At 44.9% G+C, this 20637-nt stretch overlaps 1 protein-coding gene and 1 long non-coding RNA gene across 13 annotated transcripts in view; one reads left to right on the top strand and one right to left on the bottom strand.

Moving 5' to 3' along the window:
- Lmpt (four and a half LIM domains protein limpet) overlaps nucleotides 1-20637 on the top strand; it is a 138920-nt gene that overhangs the window by 106317 nt on the left and 11966 nt on the right. For 6 of the 10 annotated variants that reach the window (XM_076805803.1, XM_076805797.1, XM_076805804.1 and 3 more), the window contains 2 exons: nucleotides 12886-13086; nucleotides 16290-16464. In XM_076805803.1, coding sequence (XP_076661918.1) covers nucleotides 12886-13086; nucleotides 16290-16464 — 376 coding nt within the window. Of the gene's footprint in view, nucleotides 1-807; nucleotides 2589-10811; nucleotides 11106-12885; nucleotides 13087-16289; nucleotides 16465-20637 lie in introns of those variants that run through there. The other 4 variants (XM_076805800.1, XM_076805799.1, XM_076805805.1 and 1 more) reach the window with 4 other exon arrangements.
- Nucleotides 2596-5458, bottom strand: LOC143365557 (uncharacterized). 3 transcript variants are annotated; one of them, XR_013084561.1, is made up of 3 exons: nucleotides 4222-5458; nucleotides 3790-4167; nucleotides 2596-3735 (listed from the first exon to the last, which is right to left on the bottom strand). It is a non-coding gene; the product is annotated as an uncharacterized LOC143365557 (long non-coding RNA). The 3 variants fall into 3 exon arrangements; XR_013084562.1 differs by having other exon boundaries at nucleotides 3790-4329; nucleotides 4374-5458; XR_013084563.1 differs by having other exon boundaries at nucleotides 3790-4317; nucleotides 4374-5458.

The raw sequence follows: 20637 nt of genomic DNA, 5'->3' as shown, positions 1-20637 counted from the left end.
TCGCGCGGGGCGTCAGCCAATAATCGGTTCGAGTCGGTGTGTGTCGAGATGTCTCGGTGGTAATTGCTCGACGATTGCCAAATCGGGCCGCGTTAATTATCCGGCCGGGCGGTGATCGATCGCGCGACGCGTACACACGCGGCATTAAGGACAGGGATTCGCGTCCAGGGACATTCGGGCTAACTTTAGCCTTAGCCGCCTCTCGCAGTCGATGTTTCTTCTCTATCTCTCTCTCTCTCTCTCTCTCTTTCTATCTGCGAGCGAAGACATAACGAGAGCCGAACAGCCACCAGTTTGCCCCGGTGTCCGAACGAACGAACGGTTTTGCCCGCGGAAAATAAAACAGTTCTCTGGCCGCCATCCGGCCGCATGGATAGCCACCCTCGATGATCGTCGCGCGATCCTCGCCCTGCCGTTGTTCCGTCGCTCGATCGTCCCTCGATCAGGATCCACGCGGATCACACGGGGCACCGCGAGGCTCCTTCGAGACACCTTCGAGACCGTGTGCTGAAACGTGCTCCCACTGCCGTGGAGAGAAGTGGTCGCGCGTGGGTGGTGGGTGCCCCCTCTAAAATCTCTCTCTGTCTCACGCTCTCTCTCTCTCTTTCCCTCTCTTCGTGTCTTCTCTTCACCTTCTCTCTCCAAGTGACGTCACCGCACGGCGTCAGAGGATCCATTCCCGAGGACGCCCGATGGATTGGCCTCGCAGGACGCCCAAGTTCCCCTCGCTCTGCGACGAAGAGGAGCCCCGCACCGTCACGTTCCTCATCATATACATCTAGAGGGGTCCTCGAACCGACCCACCAGCCTTGAAGAGGATTGTATCGTAACGATAATATGAAGGATCGAATGACAAAGCCTCCTCGTCGTGACGTGACAGTAATTCGCACAAAGTGATCGGGATCCTTCATGACGAGACTTCCGTCGATTAAGTCTGACACAAGGTATCCAAGATGGGTCTGATGATGTCCGTGCTGATAGGCTGCGTGGGCGTGCTGGAGCTGCTCGCTTGCCTCAGACACGTCACCGACGGGGTGATCATCACGATCAACCAGCCGGCGACCCCGTGCCTGTCGTATCATGAGCAGACCAACGACAACATGAGCACACACGATTCCATCTGCAGCTACAGTCACACGGACAACGCGAATTTGCCTCGCAGCGCTAAGCACAAGCTGGAGAACCTGCACGAGTATAGCTTGAGGATCAGGGCGGAGCTGAGGTCCAAGGACAAGAACTTCGATTACCTGTCAGAGTACAGCCCCAAGGGCTTCTTCTTGCGATCTGGATGCACGCCGGACTCTAGACTGAGTCCAGATTTTGATTACCTGGTAGAGGTCAGCGAATCGGGAGAGCGAGACGATAGGAGTTTAGAGATCGAGGAAATTTTTGACAGAGAGACGTCGTACGAAGATGCTGGGGAGAATTTAAGAGTCGAAGGGAGTTCCAGGGACAGACCGTTGAACCTAACAGCCCCTGAACCCGATAAGTATGTCAGAATACCCACGCCGATCCCTTTCAACCTGATAGAGACGTATTCGAGTTCCGACGCATCGAGCGACGTTGGCACGTCTTTCGACAACGATTCTGGGAACGAAGCGCCCACGAAGAAGACTCTGGACTCGATACCTTTACTGAAGCGACAGCAAAGTCCTTCGGAAGGTGGATCCTCGAGAGATGAATCGGATAGCCTGGAAACTGGTAGGATCTTGAGGAAGCAGCTCAGAAAATCGCCCTCCAGATCGCCTGATCCACCAATCAACCAAGAATCAATAGAAATCGAAGCTTCCATGGAACAAGCGGTAAACACCGAGGCTATTCCAGGAGAGGAGAACAAGTCAGAGGTCCTGGCTGAAGGGCCGAGAGTGAGCCAGAGGAAGAGGAACATAAAATCCTCGAGCACTATCGTGAGAAAACCGAGACTCAAGTCGAAGACGTCCGAGGTGAGCAAGTCTGCCGAGAATCTGACAGGTAGACGATCGAAGAGACACCGGGAGCCCGAGAGAAGGAAGTCGGACATTTCCATGCAGAGATTGTTCAGAGACGAGTCCACGAATACCTCTCCTGTGGGAAGCCCAGTCCTCTTGTCCAGGTCTGAGAGCCGGAAGAGCGTGTCGGTGCTAACTCAGACCAGCTTCGAGGAGCCTCTGGTCGACTTCGAGGAGCCTTTGACCGAGAGCTCGGTGCTGGGACTGTCTGAGAGCAGAAAAGACCTGATGTCCCGGGATCGCTTCAGCCGCAGGACCTTCAAGAACAAGAGATTCGGGACTCAGTCCAAGGACAACGGGAAAAACGACAGTCCGACGAACGCGCGCTCATCCGTCGAGGGGGCCAACGACACCGCGAGGCTGCTGAGAATATCCAGTTTCGAGGAGGCCGAGCTGGAGGACTACGAGAGGATCAGAGACATCCTGACGACATCCGGAGACAATTTACCGTGGCCGGAGAGCAACGAGAATCCGAAGAAGGGCGCCTGGTCCTCGTCCTACGACGAGGACACCGATTACTGGGACGCCGAGGATGTGAGTGCGGCCTCTGGACCGATACAGTACTCGATCCCGGATACCGATCGGAACAAAGCTTTCTGGGTAATGATGAAACCAAGGTCCTCCTGTGTCTCTCTCTCCGAGCATCACACCTCGACAACCCTTTTTGTCACTCACACCTTAAACAGACACCTTGCGACACGGCACTCGACTCGTAACACTCTGGCGACATTAATCTTGTGATTGCCCCTGGGATTATGTTGTGAGGATAGCGGTTATGGCACCCTAGAGAAAGTGGAGAATGATTTTATTTCACCCGTAGGACAGCCCCTTTTTTGAATAGAGATTTTTCAGGCTGTGTTCTAGTTTGAAGAGACTGCTTTTAATGGCAGGTTTTTGGAGATGACTGATCGGTAGACTGTGGATTTTTTGGCGAAATAAAAATTGTGTCTACATCGATATTTGTTTCGAATCTTTTCGAAAAATGATGATAGAAATATCCCAAACTTGTAATTTCAAACGATAACTAAACTCAATATTAAAAATAGTTGCTTCATGTTATGCGTTCTGTTTTTTGAAGTATTTTTATAAAAATATTTTGTTAACAAACTACCCCGGACGGTAGTTTAATTATCTGGGTTTACCAAGTCGGAAACGATGCAACAGCGTTTTTTAAATTTTTTGACTACCGTCTGTTTTGCACTCGATCTGCTCATTCGCATGATGAACGCATAAAATCCGCAGTCTATCGATCATTGTCTCATAAAACAAGTCTGCTTGGACTCCGGAAAACAGTACCTCTATGAAATTATAAGATGGAACGCGGCAAAAAACAAACAAGTCTCAGAGTCAAGCAACGCAACCGACATACATATTCATCATTGTCGCATCGCACGCGTTGCCAATTTGGACGCAACCATAGAATGTGTCTTGTTTGTTTCTCGTCGGATTAGTCAGTCCCCCGAACAACAAGGATTTTGTCTCTACAGCAACATCCGATTAGGACACAGCCTAACGCTTACGTGTTCATCCTTTCGTTCGGTTTCGTTTTTCGTTCGTCCTTCCACTTCTTTGCTCGTTTCATTCTTGTAAATAACACTGGTCATAATGCTCGCACCTGTTCAACTCGTTAAAACTGTTCTCCATCAAACTTCGCATACTCACGATGCTCCGCGGTCAGTTTCGGTTTTCGCTCTTCCACTTTTCTGTTCTTCTCGTAATTGTTAATAACACTGGGTTCTGCTCGCACCTGTCGAACACGTTAAAACTGTGCTCTATAAAAATTTACGGAGCGAGTACTCACAAGATTTAGCATTCACTTTCGGTTTTCGCTCTTCCACCTATCCAATCATTTCATTCTTGCAAATAACACTCTTCAGGGTTCTGCTCGCACCTGTCGAACACGTTAAAACTGTGCTCTATAAAAATTCGCGGATCGAATACTCACAAGATTCAGCATTCGGTTTCGGTTTTCGCTCTTCCACCTATCCAATCGTTTCATTCTTGTAAATAACACTCTTCAGGGTTCTGCTCGTACCTGTGGAACACGTTAAAACTGTGCTCTATAAAATCTCGCAACTCCAATACTCACAAAATTCGGCGTTCAGTTTCGGTTTTCGCTCTTCTACCTATCCAATCGTTTCATTCTTGTAAATAACACTCTTCAGGGTTCTGCTCGTACCTGTCGAACACGTTAAAACTGTGCTCTATAAAATCTCGCAACTCCGATACTCACAAAATTCGGCGTTCAGTTTCGTTTTCCGTTCTGCCACTTTTCCATTCTTCTCATTCGTGTAAATAACACTCTTCGGCGTCTTGCTCCTCCTAGCACCTGTTGAACACGCTAAAACTGAATGTTCTACCGGAGTTCGTGAATCGAATACTCACAAGGCTCTTCGTTCTCGATAAAGCTCCCAACTTGTGTCAGCAACGAAACCAAAAGTGAATTCGCTCGCAAGGATCTCGTACGAAAATCGCTGTCAACTGGGACGAGCAGCGACGAACGGACAGAAAAATGATTTCCTCTATACCGAACCGTAGTCCGTGTTTTTGAGAGACATCTTAGACCGAACTCGTTCTACTGAGGATATCCAAGCGCATCAGCGACTCGGAACGGTTAAAAACCATTGGCACGAGAGACCCGCGATGACAGGGTGCGGCCAGCATGCGTGGTCCCGCTCTCCTGCTATTGTTATCTAAAGTTGGGCAACCGGATTAGTTGGAACGGCTGTTTTCCGTGGATGGGGAAAGAAAAATGGAGCCGGGGACGGGGCGAGAAAATCCGGCGGATGTTCGCACGAAACAGCCTCGCGGCCCGTGGCGTTTATTGGTGCCGTGTGGCTCGCGTGGGGTCTCCCAAAATATCAATCTCATGCCCGTCTGCAAATAATATACGCATATATCGCGGCCGAGGCGAGCCGTTTACGCGAGAGGGGACACTTCGGCAGGGTTTCCCTCTTGCAGCGGCGCGGAATTCGGTTCTGTCGAATTCTGGAAAACTGAAGAACCTTTTCTGAACATTGGAGAATTTTTCGAAATTTTTCCTGACCCTCTTTGGACAATACACTAGGATTTCCGCATTACGCTCTGGAAAGCGAACAAATTGCACTAGGATTTATTTCATAGATCTCTAATTAGTAGACTGCGAATCTGCAAAGTAAACATTTTGTGAATTAATTTTAAGCAGGGGCCACGCAAAAAGTTCTTTCAACCTTTAATAATTTTGATACATTGAAAATGAAAAATTGATATTCTCTTAATCTTTCTCCCATTTTAAAATAAGTGAATGCATGAAATCGACAGTCTGCTGATTAGAACTTTTCCATCGTTGCTGTATGTGTTTCCAAGGATTGTGTGGTTGAGAAGGAACTAGGATTTTATTCTGATTTGCAAGAAATGAATAATTTCCGTGTTTAGCGAATTCTGTTGAATGCTTTCGCGATGATTCTGGCACAGTATTATAGGCCGCGTGAGTCGCAGAAGCCGAAGTTTATTACAATTTCTAAGATTTAACTCTTTGCACTGGGAGACATTTCTCATATCGGCTGCCAGATCAGCAACTCGAACGCGTTCATTCATTTATTTATTATTTTGCTACGATTTGCTACGACATTTTATTGACACCGGTCATGTGAGACAGTAATTTCACGTATCTTGTAGGGTACTATAATTGCCAGTTTTATTCACGTTGGATCTCATTATATAGATTTTATTGATTCAGTACTCTCTCGAGGCCAATGGTTTGAATGTTAATGGATTGACGAAAGCTTGATGGAGAGAATCGGGAGTGAATTTCTAGTTGATTCGAGGATCGATGTTCCCGCCGGAGTAAAATCGGTGCTGTACCACTGCGATCGAGAGATCCGGCTTCACGGTGTCCCTCTTTTTTGGTCGACCCGCTTTTTCTCGGAGGATATATTTTTAATCGGGCGACGCGCGCCTCTTCCGGACCCCTTCGTTGATATTATGTTACCACCCGATGCGATCCTCGATTCGCGTGGGCGATCGCGTTCTCCTGTCACGGGCGATTTTCATTTTCCAGCTATTTATAACGGGCCCGGCGTTCCTCGCGCATTCTGGCAACGATGGGGAAATGATACATCGCGATTACTTTCTGAGAAAATATCCGGCCGACCCACCGGAAACCTCAGCCCCCATTTGTTCAACAATCTTTACTGACAAATCGGAGAAGCCTCGAAACTTGCATAAACGCCAATCTAGATTCTTCTTTTAAACTAGTACTATTGTTCGATCGGTAGAATTCCTGTCATTTTTAGCCCAAAGAATTCTGAAGACTATAAAACATTGTCACAGCCGAACATGTATTTTTAGACCGTGTATTTTTATATAGAACAAATTCTTTTGTGAAGATCAGAGTCCAATTGCAACTCGTGTCTACACTCGGGATTTTCAAGTACAGAAAACAAAAATTGTTTGATTTATGAATATCATGGAACAAAGTTGCAACATTTCGGTTCATCGATTCTCCCTTTAAAATTTATTTCTGGCAAAATTTGTTCACACTGCATTAATATTGTACTTTGGTGTATCGTGAAATTGCAATATCTCACGGTAATCTTACAGAAAATATACAGTCTTCTTAAACAATTTTTGGTCGCAGAATCTACTGTAATTTCAAGAAATGATCTATTAGAAATTGTACATATTTCTCCTTTCATTAACCGTCAATCCATCGGAAAGAGCACAGAATTTCCTATATTACAGGCTTCGTAGTTACGGATTGCACTGCAAACCCGACTCTAAAAGTCATAAATATTATTTATTTAGCCACGACTCATCCCGCCAATGTCACGTCCAAGAATCAGTGGACAACAGTAAACAATAAATCACGTGGGAGACGATCAGTCAGCGGTACGAATGATAAATGTCGTGGAAAGAGAGAGAGAGAGATAGATAGAAAACCGGGGGTTTATTTTCGAGAAAAACGATTCGTCGAATTGATTTCGGTCGCGGGGGAGAGATTAGTATCGCGAGTGAGAAGGCGTGGGGAGAGTTGGTGGCCACGCAGGTATTGGTGACGTGTGAAACATTCCGACCCAATTACACTCGGCGGATTTCTTCTCTATTTTTCGCGCGGCTCCACACCAGGAACCACCTGTTTGGCACGCGATCAAGGCGTCGCCCTCTGACGATAGTTCAGGAAACCGGTCGATGCTTCACTAATTTCTTCGATTTGCGGATCAATCCGTTACCTTCGACCTACCTTCTGATAACATCTTCATCGGGGAGAAGTTTAGAGTTCACTGGAGCTGTATATGTTTAATTCGAGATATTGGATCTAGAGGATGCGCGTGTTTCAGGAAATCGATGCTTGACAAATTTGCTCTGCTGTTAGCGTTGCTTTTGACCTTTCTCTTGAAAAGCATTTGTTCGTGGGGAAGATTATCAAATCTCGTTTACCTTCGACACACGTTCTTCCCGATAACATTTTGCTCACAGCAAAGTTTAGAGTTCATTGCGTGTTTTATTGCAGATATCTTCGATCTAGAGGATTGATATTTTAAGGATATCGATATGCTTTTGACAAAGTTCTGTTTTGTTAGCAGTGCGCGTTTCCGTTGACCTTTTTCCTGAAAAAGATTTTTTGTTCACGAAGAGATGCTACTACTTCTTTTGAATCTTTGGTGGAGGGTGATGTGTAGTGTTGAGAGAGAAAGAAAAGGGATGGTTTCGTCCTAGGCCCGATAGAGGACTCGTTGCTAAGGCCCTGATGGGTCTACGCTGGAATATGGGAAGGCAGTTGAGGACTGTATATATAGGGATCGGTGAAGGATCAGGTACCAGCGGGAAAGGTGTTAACTATTTGGCCATCTGCTGGCGAGCGTAGGAGGTAGTCGCCACAAATTAATCGCGTGATCAATTTGAGACCTAGGATCTCGAAGCTTGATGTTTCAGGAAGTCGGTCAATGCTTGACAAATTTGAGTTACCTTTGACCTTTTTCTTGAGAATCATTTTTATTCAATAGTGGAGGAGCTGCAAGTAAATTCAATCGAGACTTAATAAACTTTTTGGTGCATTTCTTAGCTTTTTTTCCGGAAGCGTTTGCGTTCAGTTGTGAAGGAGATTGGGATCGGTTCGAGTATCAAAATTCGGTCTTTGACGAATATTTTTGGTTGTTGTCTTACGTGTTCGTTGGTCTGGACCTGTTGCCTGTAACGCATTTGTTCCCGGAGAAGATTCGAGTTTGTCGGAGGTACATGTTGAATTCGAGACCTCGGATACCGAGGCTCGCGACCTCGGCGAACCATAAACGATCCACGTTAGTCCGTGAACAATGTTTATCGCTCTATTCTGTGCTAAAGCGCCAGCCGGCCCGACAATGAGAATTATTCCCGTCGATTGAACGCCGACGGAAATACTGCGAGCTCTCGGCTCCGGTTCTGGTATTTCGGACCTAATTCCCATAATCTTGCTGCAACTGGAACACGTTCGTCGATAAATGCTTTCATTAACCCTCCGGGGACCTTGGGAAATGCTGGGTTAAGCGAGAGGTTTATGAAGAAAAATTCAAAATTGATGGACGCGCAAGCCAGAAATTTCTACGGATTTAATCTACAATGTGTATACATTGAAATGAGTCATGTTGCTCGGAAAATCTAGATAGCGTCATACACGTTCTGACTCCCACGATTTTGTTGTGTTTTAAAATAATCGTTACGTTACGCGTTCATGACACGTTTAACCGAGCATGTAGGAAATAAATAGTATTTTCATTTCATTCCCACCACAAGGAATCAGTTGGCGAATGAACTCTCGTCACTTGTACAAACTTATGGAAAATTAGCAAATTTCGGTAATTAATTTATATTGGTCGTTGCTCTGTTGGGAGCAAAATTTGAAAGAAGTTTGTCACTTACACCAGCGTATATAAAGTTCAAATTTTTTAAAATTTCTGGCGACATAAAGTGCAATTTCTTTCATTAGGGACAAAAGATTTATCGGTGTGTTTAGAAAATATCCCATCAAAAATACGAAAGAAGTTTGTCACTTTTATGAAATTAGAAATTTCTGGTGACAGATTTAAATTGGAATTTGATCGATTAGGGGCAGAAGAGTTTAGGAAACATCCCTTAAAAAGCACGTTTCAAAAAGTTGATAAACAGAACTCTGCAGACGGTAAGCATCGTCAATTGTACAGTTGTCGTAAGGGTCCACCATGCAAGGATCACACGAACACTTCCACACAACAATACTTAAAGACACGATTCCTCCATCGTTCAGTGCTCCCCTTCGATCAAAAAGCTCTGGATCGTCGATCGTGCTTTGGAATCCGCGAATCTCGTCTCTGTTTCTCGTCTCGATGAGAGGAGAGGAGAGGCGAGCGTCAGGGTCCCGAAATATCCGCGGTCAGAAGTGTCGAATGAAAAGAAAAGGAAGAGAGGAAAAACCGAAAGGAAGCGACACCGTCAAAAATGGGGGAGGAACGGGCCTTACAAGGGTAGCTTCGCAGATGGATAATTATTAGACTGCGGTACTTATGCATTTACGACAAGAATGGATAAATTAACTTCTACCAAATGACCGGTTTTATGTTTTGCAATTGTTAAAGTTATAAAGCTGTATTAATGGAAAATAATGTCATTCTTATAACGCTATATTCACCAGGTACTTTTAATGCTTGGTATGTTCAGTGTTGAGAACATAATTTATCGGTTCAAACTTCTCAAAATCATTAAGGATAGCAAGAACTTTGGCTTGAATAATTTTTATTTTGCATAGATTAAGGGACCCAATTATTGTGGGGGTACCAATTACTGTGCCTATATTGATTATACTTATTTTTAAAGCATAATAAATATTAAAAAAGACATAAAAAAGAATTGATATATAAAAAGATATTTAAAAAAGATACATCGACTGGAAATATATTGACATCGGATATACATTGACTGATTTTAATAAACAAATTTAATACCTCTTTTTTAATGATTCATTATGCTTTAAAAGTAAGTATAATTAATATAGACACAGTAATTGGTACCCCCACAGTACTTGTGTCCCTTACCCTAAAGATCCGCAGTCTAGTTGCGAGGCGAGGGGTTCGGGGAGTAAACACGTTTCTATGCAGACAAATTTAATCATGGATACAAATCCGCAGTCCACCAATTACGAACCGAGAAGCTCGCCTTATTAGCGTGGATCATTGACGGTGTCCTGAACCCGTCGCGAGACGAGGGTCATATCGCTGTCTCGGTGGACGAAGAAGAAGAAGACGAAGAGGTAGCATAGCAGAGACCTCGCAAACCAGAAAGAGGAAGAGAGAGAGAGTAAGAGAGAGAGAGAGAGAGCGTGAGAGAGAGGGGTGTCGTAGAAAAGTTGCACCCGGCACACTGCATCTCGAATCTCGGAGAAGTAGGAGAAAACGCGGGGCGGAAGGGGTTCACGGCGGGCGAAGAGGGTGGCGGAGACGCGTCGCGTCGCGACGCTGAGCGGCGAGGCGCGTTTCTGGAGTCGTCGGGACGCCGAAAATAGCGTCCCGATATGATGACGCCCGGAGCGAGCCGATCCTAGATTTCAGTCGGTTCGCAAGCTCGAAAGCTGCTGGTTAACACGGAAGGAAGACTCTCTGGTCGCACACTCCGCTCCGGTTTCCATCGTCCATTTCCATAGCGACGAAAACCACCACCACCACACGCACGCACGCACGCACGCATACCACCACTCACTCTCTCTCCCTCTCTGTCTCTCTCTCATTCATTCTGTCTCTCTCTCTCTCTCTGTGCGACTCTTGTTCCCTTGGAGCGCCAGTCGCCGTTCGTTTCTGGACCCATCGTTTCCCTGGACCCGGTCAGTCCTCTCCTGTATCCCGATCGGTGCACGGATTCGCCAGAAGTCCTCCAGATCGCGATCGATCCGGTGATCCAGAGTCTCTTTTGAGAAAGAGAGAGCGAGAGCGTACGCGGAAACACAGAGAACCGATTTTACCAGCAGTAACGAGAGAGAACGATGGCGGACGTAGACAGTGTAGTGTACACGACCACCGAGCGCAAGGTTCGCAAAGTGAAGAAGACGAGCAAGCGCAGGGAGAGCCACGATCAGAACGCCGAGGTCACGATCACCGAGGTCGACAGCACGCAGAACCACCACGCCATCGAAGAGTATGTGCTGGCTGCAGATGTGCCGAGTATCAGCCCCCATCGCGTTACCCTAACGCTTGCGATCGACGCTCGCCACCCGAACGATCGGCGATCTTCGCCGGGGTCGATCGTCCAAATCCATCGCCTCGTGAACCCTCGGTGCAATCGTTTACAACCATGCTCAATCTCCGAGATCCACGGGATGTCAGAACGTTTGCATACACACGTAGTAGTTGACGCCCAGAAACGAATCGATGTTTCCCTTTTGCCAACTGCGAAAACAAGCTGCCAAGCTTTCGCGAGAGTTTGCGACCTACTTTCTCCCGGTTGAGGAAAGTCTCTTCTCTATTTTTCCCCCACCTCTCGCCCTCCCTTTGAACCGAGACCGCCCTTCCTCGCGGAATTTTCAGTTTTCGAGGGTTTCAGGGTCGAGGGATGGGGGTCCTGGAATTTTTGGTTGTAGTCGATAGCGTTGGGAACGGTTCGCGACGCGGTTTTCGCACGTAGTCCCTGCCGATTTCGGGATCCAGAGGGTGGCGGTGCAGCCTCTCGTGCCCTCTCTCGCAGGACCTAGTCCTTTTCATCCTCCAGGATGAAAATCCGCGCGATACATATGCCTCTCACGCCACAGTATAATTGATATCCTCCCTTACAAACAATACTCAGCCAGCACATACAACAGCACTCAACCAAGGTACATATTTACCAGAGAACCCGCGAGAACACTACAGAAAGAGAGAGATCGCGAGGAGCTTTTCGGGAATCGCGACGGAAATAAACGAGAAGCATGCTGCCGGGAGTAGCGTGTCTCAGTTTCTCGGATGATAGAAGCTCGTCGAGCCTTGTTTGTACCGAGGAAAAAATCGCGTGTGATCGCGTCTAACGTCGCTGAGAACCGTCGACGAGGAGCTTTCGCTCTGTGGATCGTGCTGACGATCGAGTTGTAACTAATCCATGGGGATCTAACCGGGTTCCGGGGGCTTGAAAACTGTTATACTATCGGTACAGGTTCCCTAAATGATTGTAAAGAACATCCGTTCCGAATAACTGTTACAGGAGAATCGAAATGTTCAACTATTCGCTTCTGTTGCAGCCAACTCGAGACACGTCTTTGCTCGAAAAAGCTGCAAATTGAAGTGGCGGTAAAAACGTTAAAAAAATTTTCCCGAGAACGAGTCCACCGTAGATTCGAAGGGCGAAGCTTCTCCTTTGCAACGGGATCTTGAAAATTGACGTACGATTTTTTTTGTCCGTTTTACAGAACTTTGAATGGAAGGTGTACCGCCAACTTTGCAAGGTACACCATGAACGAACTTGTTCATCGTTTTGTTGTTTAATTTGGGTAAAAAAAATCGTACGTTAATTTTTAAGGCGTCGTTGGAAAGAGGAAGCTTCGTTCTCCAACTTTATGGTGGATTCAGGTACCAGACAAATTTTTTAACGTTTTTACGGACGTTTCAATTTGTGGGGTTTGAATGATATATAGTCTTGGAAGAAAATGAATGATATATAACTCAAGCAACAAAATGACTGCAATTTTATTATGCTACGACTTCTCTTTACAACAGTGTAAATATCGACAAGTAACGCTCCGCCGATAGGGGATGGAGCAAGTGTAGTAGTTGAAAATTTCTGTTCTTCTGAACAATTACTCAAGTCCTTTGCAATGATTTGAATTAGAACCTCTCCGTAACAGGGAATTGTTTTGATTCAAGCCCTGGGTCTGAGGGGTGATTTCGATGATTTAATTGGATTTGGAATGTCTTGTCTAAACCGGATGGTTGTCCTTCTTTTTTTCCAGTTGATTTTCAGTGGCGAGTACACGAAGGCGATGAACAAGGACTGGCACAGCGGTCATTTCTGCTGCTGGCAATGCGACGAGTCTCTGACCGGGCAGCGCTACGTTCTCAGGGACGAGCACCCTTACTGCATCAAGTGCTACGAGAGCGTTTTCGCCAACAGCTGCGAAGAGTGCAACAAAATCATCGGTATCGACTCGAAGGTATGGCACAACACCAGTATCCTATATCATTCCTAGATATCGCGGATCAGTTTCGGCGATAAGCGCCGCTTTACTCATCGACCTCCTTTTTACGGAGATTTTTTCCGTTTCGTTCGATATCGTATCGCGGCCTCGTCCTTCGCGGACCCTATCTTTACGATAGAGAGAACCAATACGTTCATTTATCGCTAATAGTCACCTGCGGTGGATCGTTTGCTCGTTTGGGTAATCCTTGTCCAAACAGTTCCCTTGTGTCTCTGCTCACTCTGGTATCCATTATACTTTGTCTGGAATTTTTATTTTTCTGCCCATACTGTTTCAAGAAAAAAAGTTTCCTTTACGTCTCATTTTAGTCTGACACCTATCTCGTTTCTTACACTTTATTATATTCTACGCAGTTGCCGTTTCTTTGTAAGTCACGTTTCTGAAAGGACAAAGCTCCTTTATCTCTCAATTAAGGTCTCTAATTTCTATTTTGATTTACGCATTTCTTCGCCATTTTTACTTGAATTCGATACAGTTAGTGAATCAACAAAAACTCACTGTCTCGTATGCTCCTTGAACATCAAGAATAATTCTCTCCATCGTCTACATAAAAGTTAATTTCTTCCGAGACTTTAAATCAGCAAAGTAACAGCACCATAAAGTACATTATAAAAATCTCGCCGTCTTCAGTTTACCTTCCCAATCAGATTTGAGCAACAATACAAATGTATTCTTATTGGAATGCAAACCAGCGAAAGGTGAAGAATAACTCTCTCCATGATCCCCCATAAAAATGAATTTTTGCTAAAACTCTATCACAGAGCCGCGGTCCCATATGGCAATAAATCGGTAAAGAGACAGCATGATAATTCCATTCACCGCAAACCGATCATCTGCAGCCAGCTATTATTCCTCGCAATATTAAATCTCCGTTGAAACCCGACACCGTGCAGAGATACGCAAACCTCGCTCCGCCAGTTTCGTCACGTAGCGTCCGCTTGTTTCCGGAAGAGATTTGCGTCTCTCTGGTTGAGCACGCGTCGGTCGGAGACACGGTCCGCGAAGTTTCCGCGCAAAAATGGGTAATTATCGGTTCGTGTATAATGATGGGTGCCGAGAGGCGGCGATACTCGGGCGAGAGCATGCGAACGAGCGAGGAGCGGGCATGGGCGTCGACTTACTCATTCCTAGAAATAGAAACGATGATGCAGGTGCTGCCGGCCATATCGGCTTCGAGAGCTTATTTCCGTTTCTCGGCCGTTCGCCGTGCCCCTGTTCCTCCTACCTCCAGCTTCGCCGGAAATTCGCTGTAATTCAATCTCGCTTGTCCTACCTCGGAAGCTGTAGAACACGCCTCTCCGGACGAGCAAACACTGTGGCGGTTCAAAAAGAATTCGGACTTCTTTGCGTACTTCCAAACTGTGGAATATCCCTGCAAAATAGCTTCTTGGAATTCGCAAAAATGGCGAAACTGCAGTCGATTCTGTTGCGCCCTGTACTCTCGATTTTTGTGGCATTTGAAAAGAATATATTGAATACCGAATATAAATCTCGGATATTCTTTCGGAGTCGAAGAGTGATCTAACTGATACAAGATAGAATGTTAGAATTCATCACAATGATTGCCACTTTAACCCTTTTATATTTTAAAAATTGTGGTAAAATTCGTTTCAATATTTGTGTGGATAGCAATCTCTGATTCCATGTAGACAGCAGTTGATCAATTATTTTAGAAATATTTTTAATGGTATTTAATTTAGATTTACTGGTCTCCTTATAGATCTGAATAGGGAGTGATATCTTTAAAATACCGGGTCAAACTAGACCCTGCTTCTACCGTTCGATTGTTAAAAATGAACGTTCTACTTGACGTGATGTGTTTCTGTAATTTATGCCTGTACACAGGCTTTTATATTTGGCAGTGTTACATGATTAATTGCTTGTAGTTATTATGGCAAGCCTGTCAGATAAAATACAAACTCTGTATAGAATATACATACTGCAATTCAGGCCACTGTTGAACATAAAAGTCACTGGTGCGTGTTTTAAGAATGTTGAACATGGAAATTGGACTCGCGCTGTCGGAATGGTGCCAAACACAACACTCCTGCCGGAAAGTCGCTGTAAATAAATAATGGATCAACAAGTCCGTGCCGAGTGCAAGTCTAACTGAGTAAACTTAGTATAGTACACCTACCTGCGTTCACACATTTAAAAACAATCAAAATTTTCTCAATTTTAATCAACCATATCGAGCTTTCGATCTAGAACCTATACGCTTCAATTCACAGAACAGACCGGCCCTAATTCGAAAATAATTTACACGTATGGCTGTCTTTTCCTCGACAAAAAATTTTTTTCTACACTTGAAAAGTAGATTAATTGAACGCCAAAATGATTGTTCACCTACAGGCAACATAGGCGTCGCAAAAAATTCGCAAAGGTGGGCTACAATATTTTTTAAGCCGTCACAGTTCACCTGCTTCAAACAAAATTCTCGTCTTCCGAGTTCTGTTCCCCACTGGAAAAAAATTTGTTTCTACACTTCAAAAGTAGGCGCTTCGAACGCAAAAAAGATTGCTCACCTGATCGTACCACAGGCGTCGCAAAAAATTCGCAAGGATGGTCTACAATCACTTTTAAGCCGTCACAGTTCACCTCCTTCAAATAAAATTCTCGTCTTCCGAGTTCTGTTTCTCACTGGAAAAAAATTTGTTTCTACACTTCAAAAGTAGACGAATCGAACGTAAAAAAGATTGTTCACCTACTCGCATCACGGGTGTCGCAAAAAATTCGCAAAGATGATCCCATTTTTTAAGTCGTCACTGTTCGTCTCCTGGAAACGAGGTCCTCGTCTTCAGGAGTTAGAGCGGCTTGAAGAACTATTTTTTGCGCGACGCAGGAGGCTCGTAGAGGTCGTCTAGATATCGATTATAATCGATCCAGATATGGAAACCCGTTCGATTTCGCCGCGCGCGACGCTCGAAGCGAGTTTACATGTCTCGCGAATATTTTGGTCATCGTACGCGCATCGATCACCGCGTCGCGATCGAGAAGAATCGCCGAGCAAAATCGTTCGTTTCCTTAACGCGACGCGGTAGACCTCGTTCAGAAACCTTGCTGCTCGGCGTGTCAATATTTTCCTTCGGCCGTATAATTCTTTCTGCGACGTACCTACGAGATAGATCGATGCTCGATCGTTTGATGGTTGGTTCCAGGATCTGTCGTACAAGGATAAGCACTGGCACGAGGCCTGCTTCCTCTGCAACAGGTGCAGGGTGTCCTTGGTGGACAAACAGTTCGGAAGCAAGGTGGACAAGATCTACTGCGGCAACTGCTACGACGCCCAATTCGCCAGCCGCTGCGATGGATGTGGAGAGATCTTCCGTGCTGGTACGTAGATCATAGATCCGACTGGGATCCTGGCCGGGGAAACCGCCTGCGAGCTCTGTCGATCTTTAGAAATAGAAAATTAACACTAGGTTTACGCGGAAAAATGTTTCAATTTATTTTTAATATTTTTAATATTTTTAATTTACGATTATCGAGAGTGAGGAATTACTCAACATTTTCTTTGGGTATATGTTATAGTTATACAAATTTGGATAGGCACATTCTCGTTGTTTTTATCAAGTAGTGTAAAACAGTCACTTTTGGGCCCGCTGACGACCATAAATATGCGATAAATTGGAAATGTCAATGTTTTTAACTGTAATTCTCACGTGAACGGTAGTTTGTCTCTTGGTTGAGCCGTCTGTGTCATTGTTAGAGCGCGGAAATGCAAATTTACACGTTTGCAGACGCATTTCGAGGAATCCCCGTGTTAGAACTAATTTTCGTTCTCTGATCGCTGCTAGGATTTCTTCAACTGCAGAACCTTCACAGTTCCTCCGATCTAGAACGTTTTCTACATGATCTCTTTCCATCTCATGCATACAAAATTGATCGTATTTGTTCGTAGGTCGCTTACAATTTTTAGTAATTCACACTGCGAATTTTCTAGTTGATAAATTGAGTTCATCGTCATCTTGGTTTTCGTAAAATAAGTTTTATTCTTGATTTTTATAAAATATCAGATCTGTTTATTAAGTACAAGAAAATCTAGGGGGTGGTACCTTTAATGACTACCGGAAATTATTCTACTGAAAATAGCATCCACCTTCAATTCTAGTCGCACCTACCAGTCAATATCTCTGGATTTCACTTTAAGTCCAGTTCTATCTATCCAGATCTAGGTCTGTCAGATCTAGATCTCATTCCAGGGCAAAGCGTTTCCGACACTTGTGTCCGATAATCTTCCGTTTTATCACATGTCGAGAACTCTGTTGCCCAATTTCGAAAGGTCCTTCGACTAAGCCTCGAGACCACCTGTTTGCGATCGAGTCCCGAACAATGATTCACGATCACGGCCGGGGGAGGCCGGCCATAGATCTCTTATTCGGCGCTTCTTATTAAGGCAACCGAGTCAAGGCCGTGACTCCAGACCGGTGCCAATTATCGCGACTCCTTTCGAAAAGGAAACTCTGCGTACACCCACGCCTCTAATTCGAACTTCGTCACCGTGAATCAAACAATCATCATCGAGCAGGGAAGGGAAAAGGGAAAGGGAAACGATAAGATACGAGTTTACGACTCTTTGTTGCTCTTTCATACTCCTTCATGGTTCTTGGGAAAGTGTCTCTAACAGGGAGGATCGTCAATCTTCGTTTCGTCTTCAGGAAATTGTTTAAATACTTTTACGGGATGGTGGAAGAAAAAAGTAGGTCAAAACAAGTCTTTGGGATGATTATTTTCGATTTGTACCACTGGAGTTATGAAATGGAAATAGATCACGGTAGTTTGTCGTATTTCATTCAATTTCGTCGATTATGTTTGCTTGCGATGAGTCCTATTCAACCTCTTTGAATTACAAGACCTACTTAACACATTACACAAAGACATAAAATTTAAAAAATCTAGGATACGTAGGATTTCATAATGAATTTTTCTATGATAGTAGCAATTCCATGCGTCAAACCTAATAATTTCTCGTGGGATTATTGTTTAGAAAAAGATTTCGAAGCTTCTTTAGAAATTTTTAATTTCCACTCGACTTCCATTTTCTGCAATGCATGCAAAAAGTGTTCATTTTGCCATCTGTTAATTTGCTGTCTGACTAAAAATCGCGATCTAAGTGCCCCCTGTGACGATGTTTTGCAGCGTTCTTTCGAAAAACAAATGCAAAGCAAAACAAAGCGTTTATTTTGCAATTTGTTAATTGCGATACGATCGAAAATCTCAAAGTAGTGCACTCTACCACCGCGTTAAGGACTTACAGCGTTCCTTCGAAAAGCTGAAGAAAAATCGATTACTTTAGTCCGAGTATAATGCAATTACTCCATCGCGTCGCAGAAAGGTCGAACTTCTCAAATCAGATCAAAGTGTCAATTTTGCAATTTATTAATTGCGATTCGATCGAAAATCTCAAAGTAGTGCACTCTACCACCGCGTTAAAGACTTGCAGCGTTCCTTCGAAAAACCGAAGAAAAATCGATTACTTGTTGTTTGAGTACAAGGCGATTGCTTCATCGCATCGCAGAAAGGTCGAACTTCTCAAAGCAGATCAAAGTGTTAATATTGCAATTTATTAATTGCGATCCGTTCGAAAATCCCAAAGTAGTGCACTCTACCACCGCGTTAAAGACTTGCAGCGTTCCTTCGAAAAACCGAAGAAAAATCGATTACTTGTTGTTTGAGTACAAGGGGATTGCTTCATCGCGTCGCAGAAAGGTCGAACTTCTCAAAGCAGATCAAAGTGTTAATATTGCAATTTATTAATTGCGATCCGTTCGAAAATCCCAAAGTAGTGCACTCTACCACCGCGTTAAAGACTTGCAGCATTCCTTCGAAAAACCGAAGAAAAATCGATTACTTGTTGTTTGAGTACAAGGCGATTGCTTCATCGCGTCGCAGAAAGGTCGAACTTCTCAAAGCAGAAGGAAGCTCCTTCGTTCGAGGGCGCCCGCTTCCGCGGAAAGGCAGCTCAGTAATTCGGTCAAGTACGCTCGGACTTGTCGCGAATTTATCTAGCGACGAAATTCCGGCGAGGAAACGGCGCCGATGACATCCTCCGTGAACGCGAGAAACGGAGAAAGGGAGAGACGGCCATCGATTTCGCGAAGAAGTTCGTGCCTGCGGAACGGTTTCGGCTTCACGCGACGCGACGCGCGTGGGAGTCTCGTTAAATCTCTCGGCTACCCGGCCGTGGATAAAGACCGGCTGATAGCGACAGGATCGCCGAGGAATCGTCCGTGAAAATGACTCGGTGCCAGCGCGTGTCCGTATACGGATCGCGACCTTTCGAACCGCGAATGTATCGCATCGCGCGATCTAACGCGATCCAACGCGGAACGATCGTCACGATCACGATCCGTTCGACCTTTCCACCGGGAGCTTCTTCGGGAACTCACGCCGGCCCGATTCCCGTCGTTGTTTTATCGATAGCTTTAATATCCTCGGATACCGGGGCGCTTCTTTTTAAAAGTCCAAGGTCTAGGAAATTCGGATTGTTTGACAATTGCATCGGATCACGATTGGAAAAGCTGCAGAATTCTTCTGTTGTCCTCGATCCGCCTTTCAGATCTGCGGATAGACTGCGGATATTTATGCAGAGTATAGATTTTTTGATCGAGAAAAAGGTTTGGGTCAGGTTTGATAGTTTTTAAGTCTTCCGGAAGTGAAATGAGAACGTTTGTTCTTGATTTGGACGGGATTTCTGTGATCGGTTCTTCTAATCGCGGAGATTGTTTGCTCGAGACTCCCGTCCTTCCGTGCAATTGTTCAGGTGTTAATTTGCCGAGAGCTCTGCGTCGTAATCTCCGAAGGAAGGTACCGCCTTGGCGCAAGCCGATTTGCAAAGCAAATTGAATTACCTTTGTAATTGCGCGCGACATAAACCGACGACTATTAAAGACTGTTGTTAATAAGGTAACGACTCGATTCGCTTCAAATGATCATCGATTTGAGAAGCTGCGCGTGAAAGTATTAACACGACCGAACAAGTACGTACACATCGGCTCGCAGACATCAATTCAGTCGCATTACTGTACAATAGAAAACGAGCATATAGAAATGGTTCGTAAAAAGATGATAACAAAAGGTTTGATTTAAGACTTAGAGAAAAAGACACCGTTAGTGAATTTTTCGTTGAATGTAAAATTGTGGTGAAAAATCAGAAAAATGAATAGTTGAATTTATAAGCTCTTGGATTAAGGACAAAAGTACAAGATACTTCAGAAATTACAAAACGCAGTACAGAAACCACTGCTGTTCAAGCAGCAAGGAGATATGTATAAAATTAACAAGAGGAACGACCGAGAGTTAACTTTGTACTGAAAATATCCCAGACTAGTTGAACCAATAAATTGCTAGACGAGAAAACGTTGAGATAAACGAAAACAAGAACGTTGGCACCGGTCAGAGACAACAAAGTGATGGGTAGAACCCACGGCTTTTCCCAAAGCAAGGGAAAATGTGGAAAATTAACGAGAGAAGCGGCCGAGGGATAACTCTCGGCTGGAAATACGC

The sequence above is a fragment of the Halictus rubicundus genome, chromosome 2 (assembly GCF_050948215.1).
Source record: "Halictus rubicundus isolate RS-2024b chromosome 2, iyHalRubi1_principal, whole genome shotgun sequence".
Taxonomy (NCBI): domain Eukaryota; kingdom Metazoa; phylum Arthropoda; class Insecta; order Hymenoptera; family Halictidae; genus Halictus; species Halictus rubicundus.
Note: the sequence above shows the minus strand (reverse complement) of the source record. Positions and strands in the feature narration are given on the sequence as shown.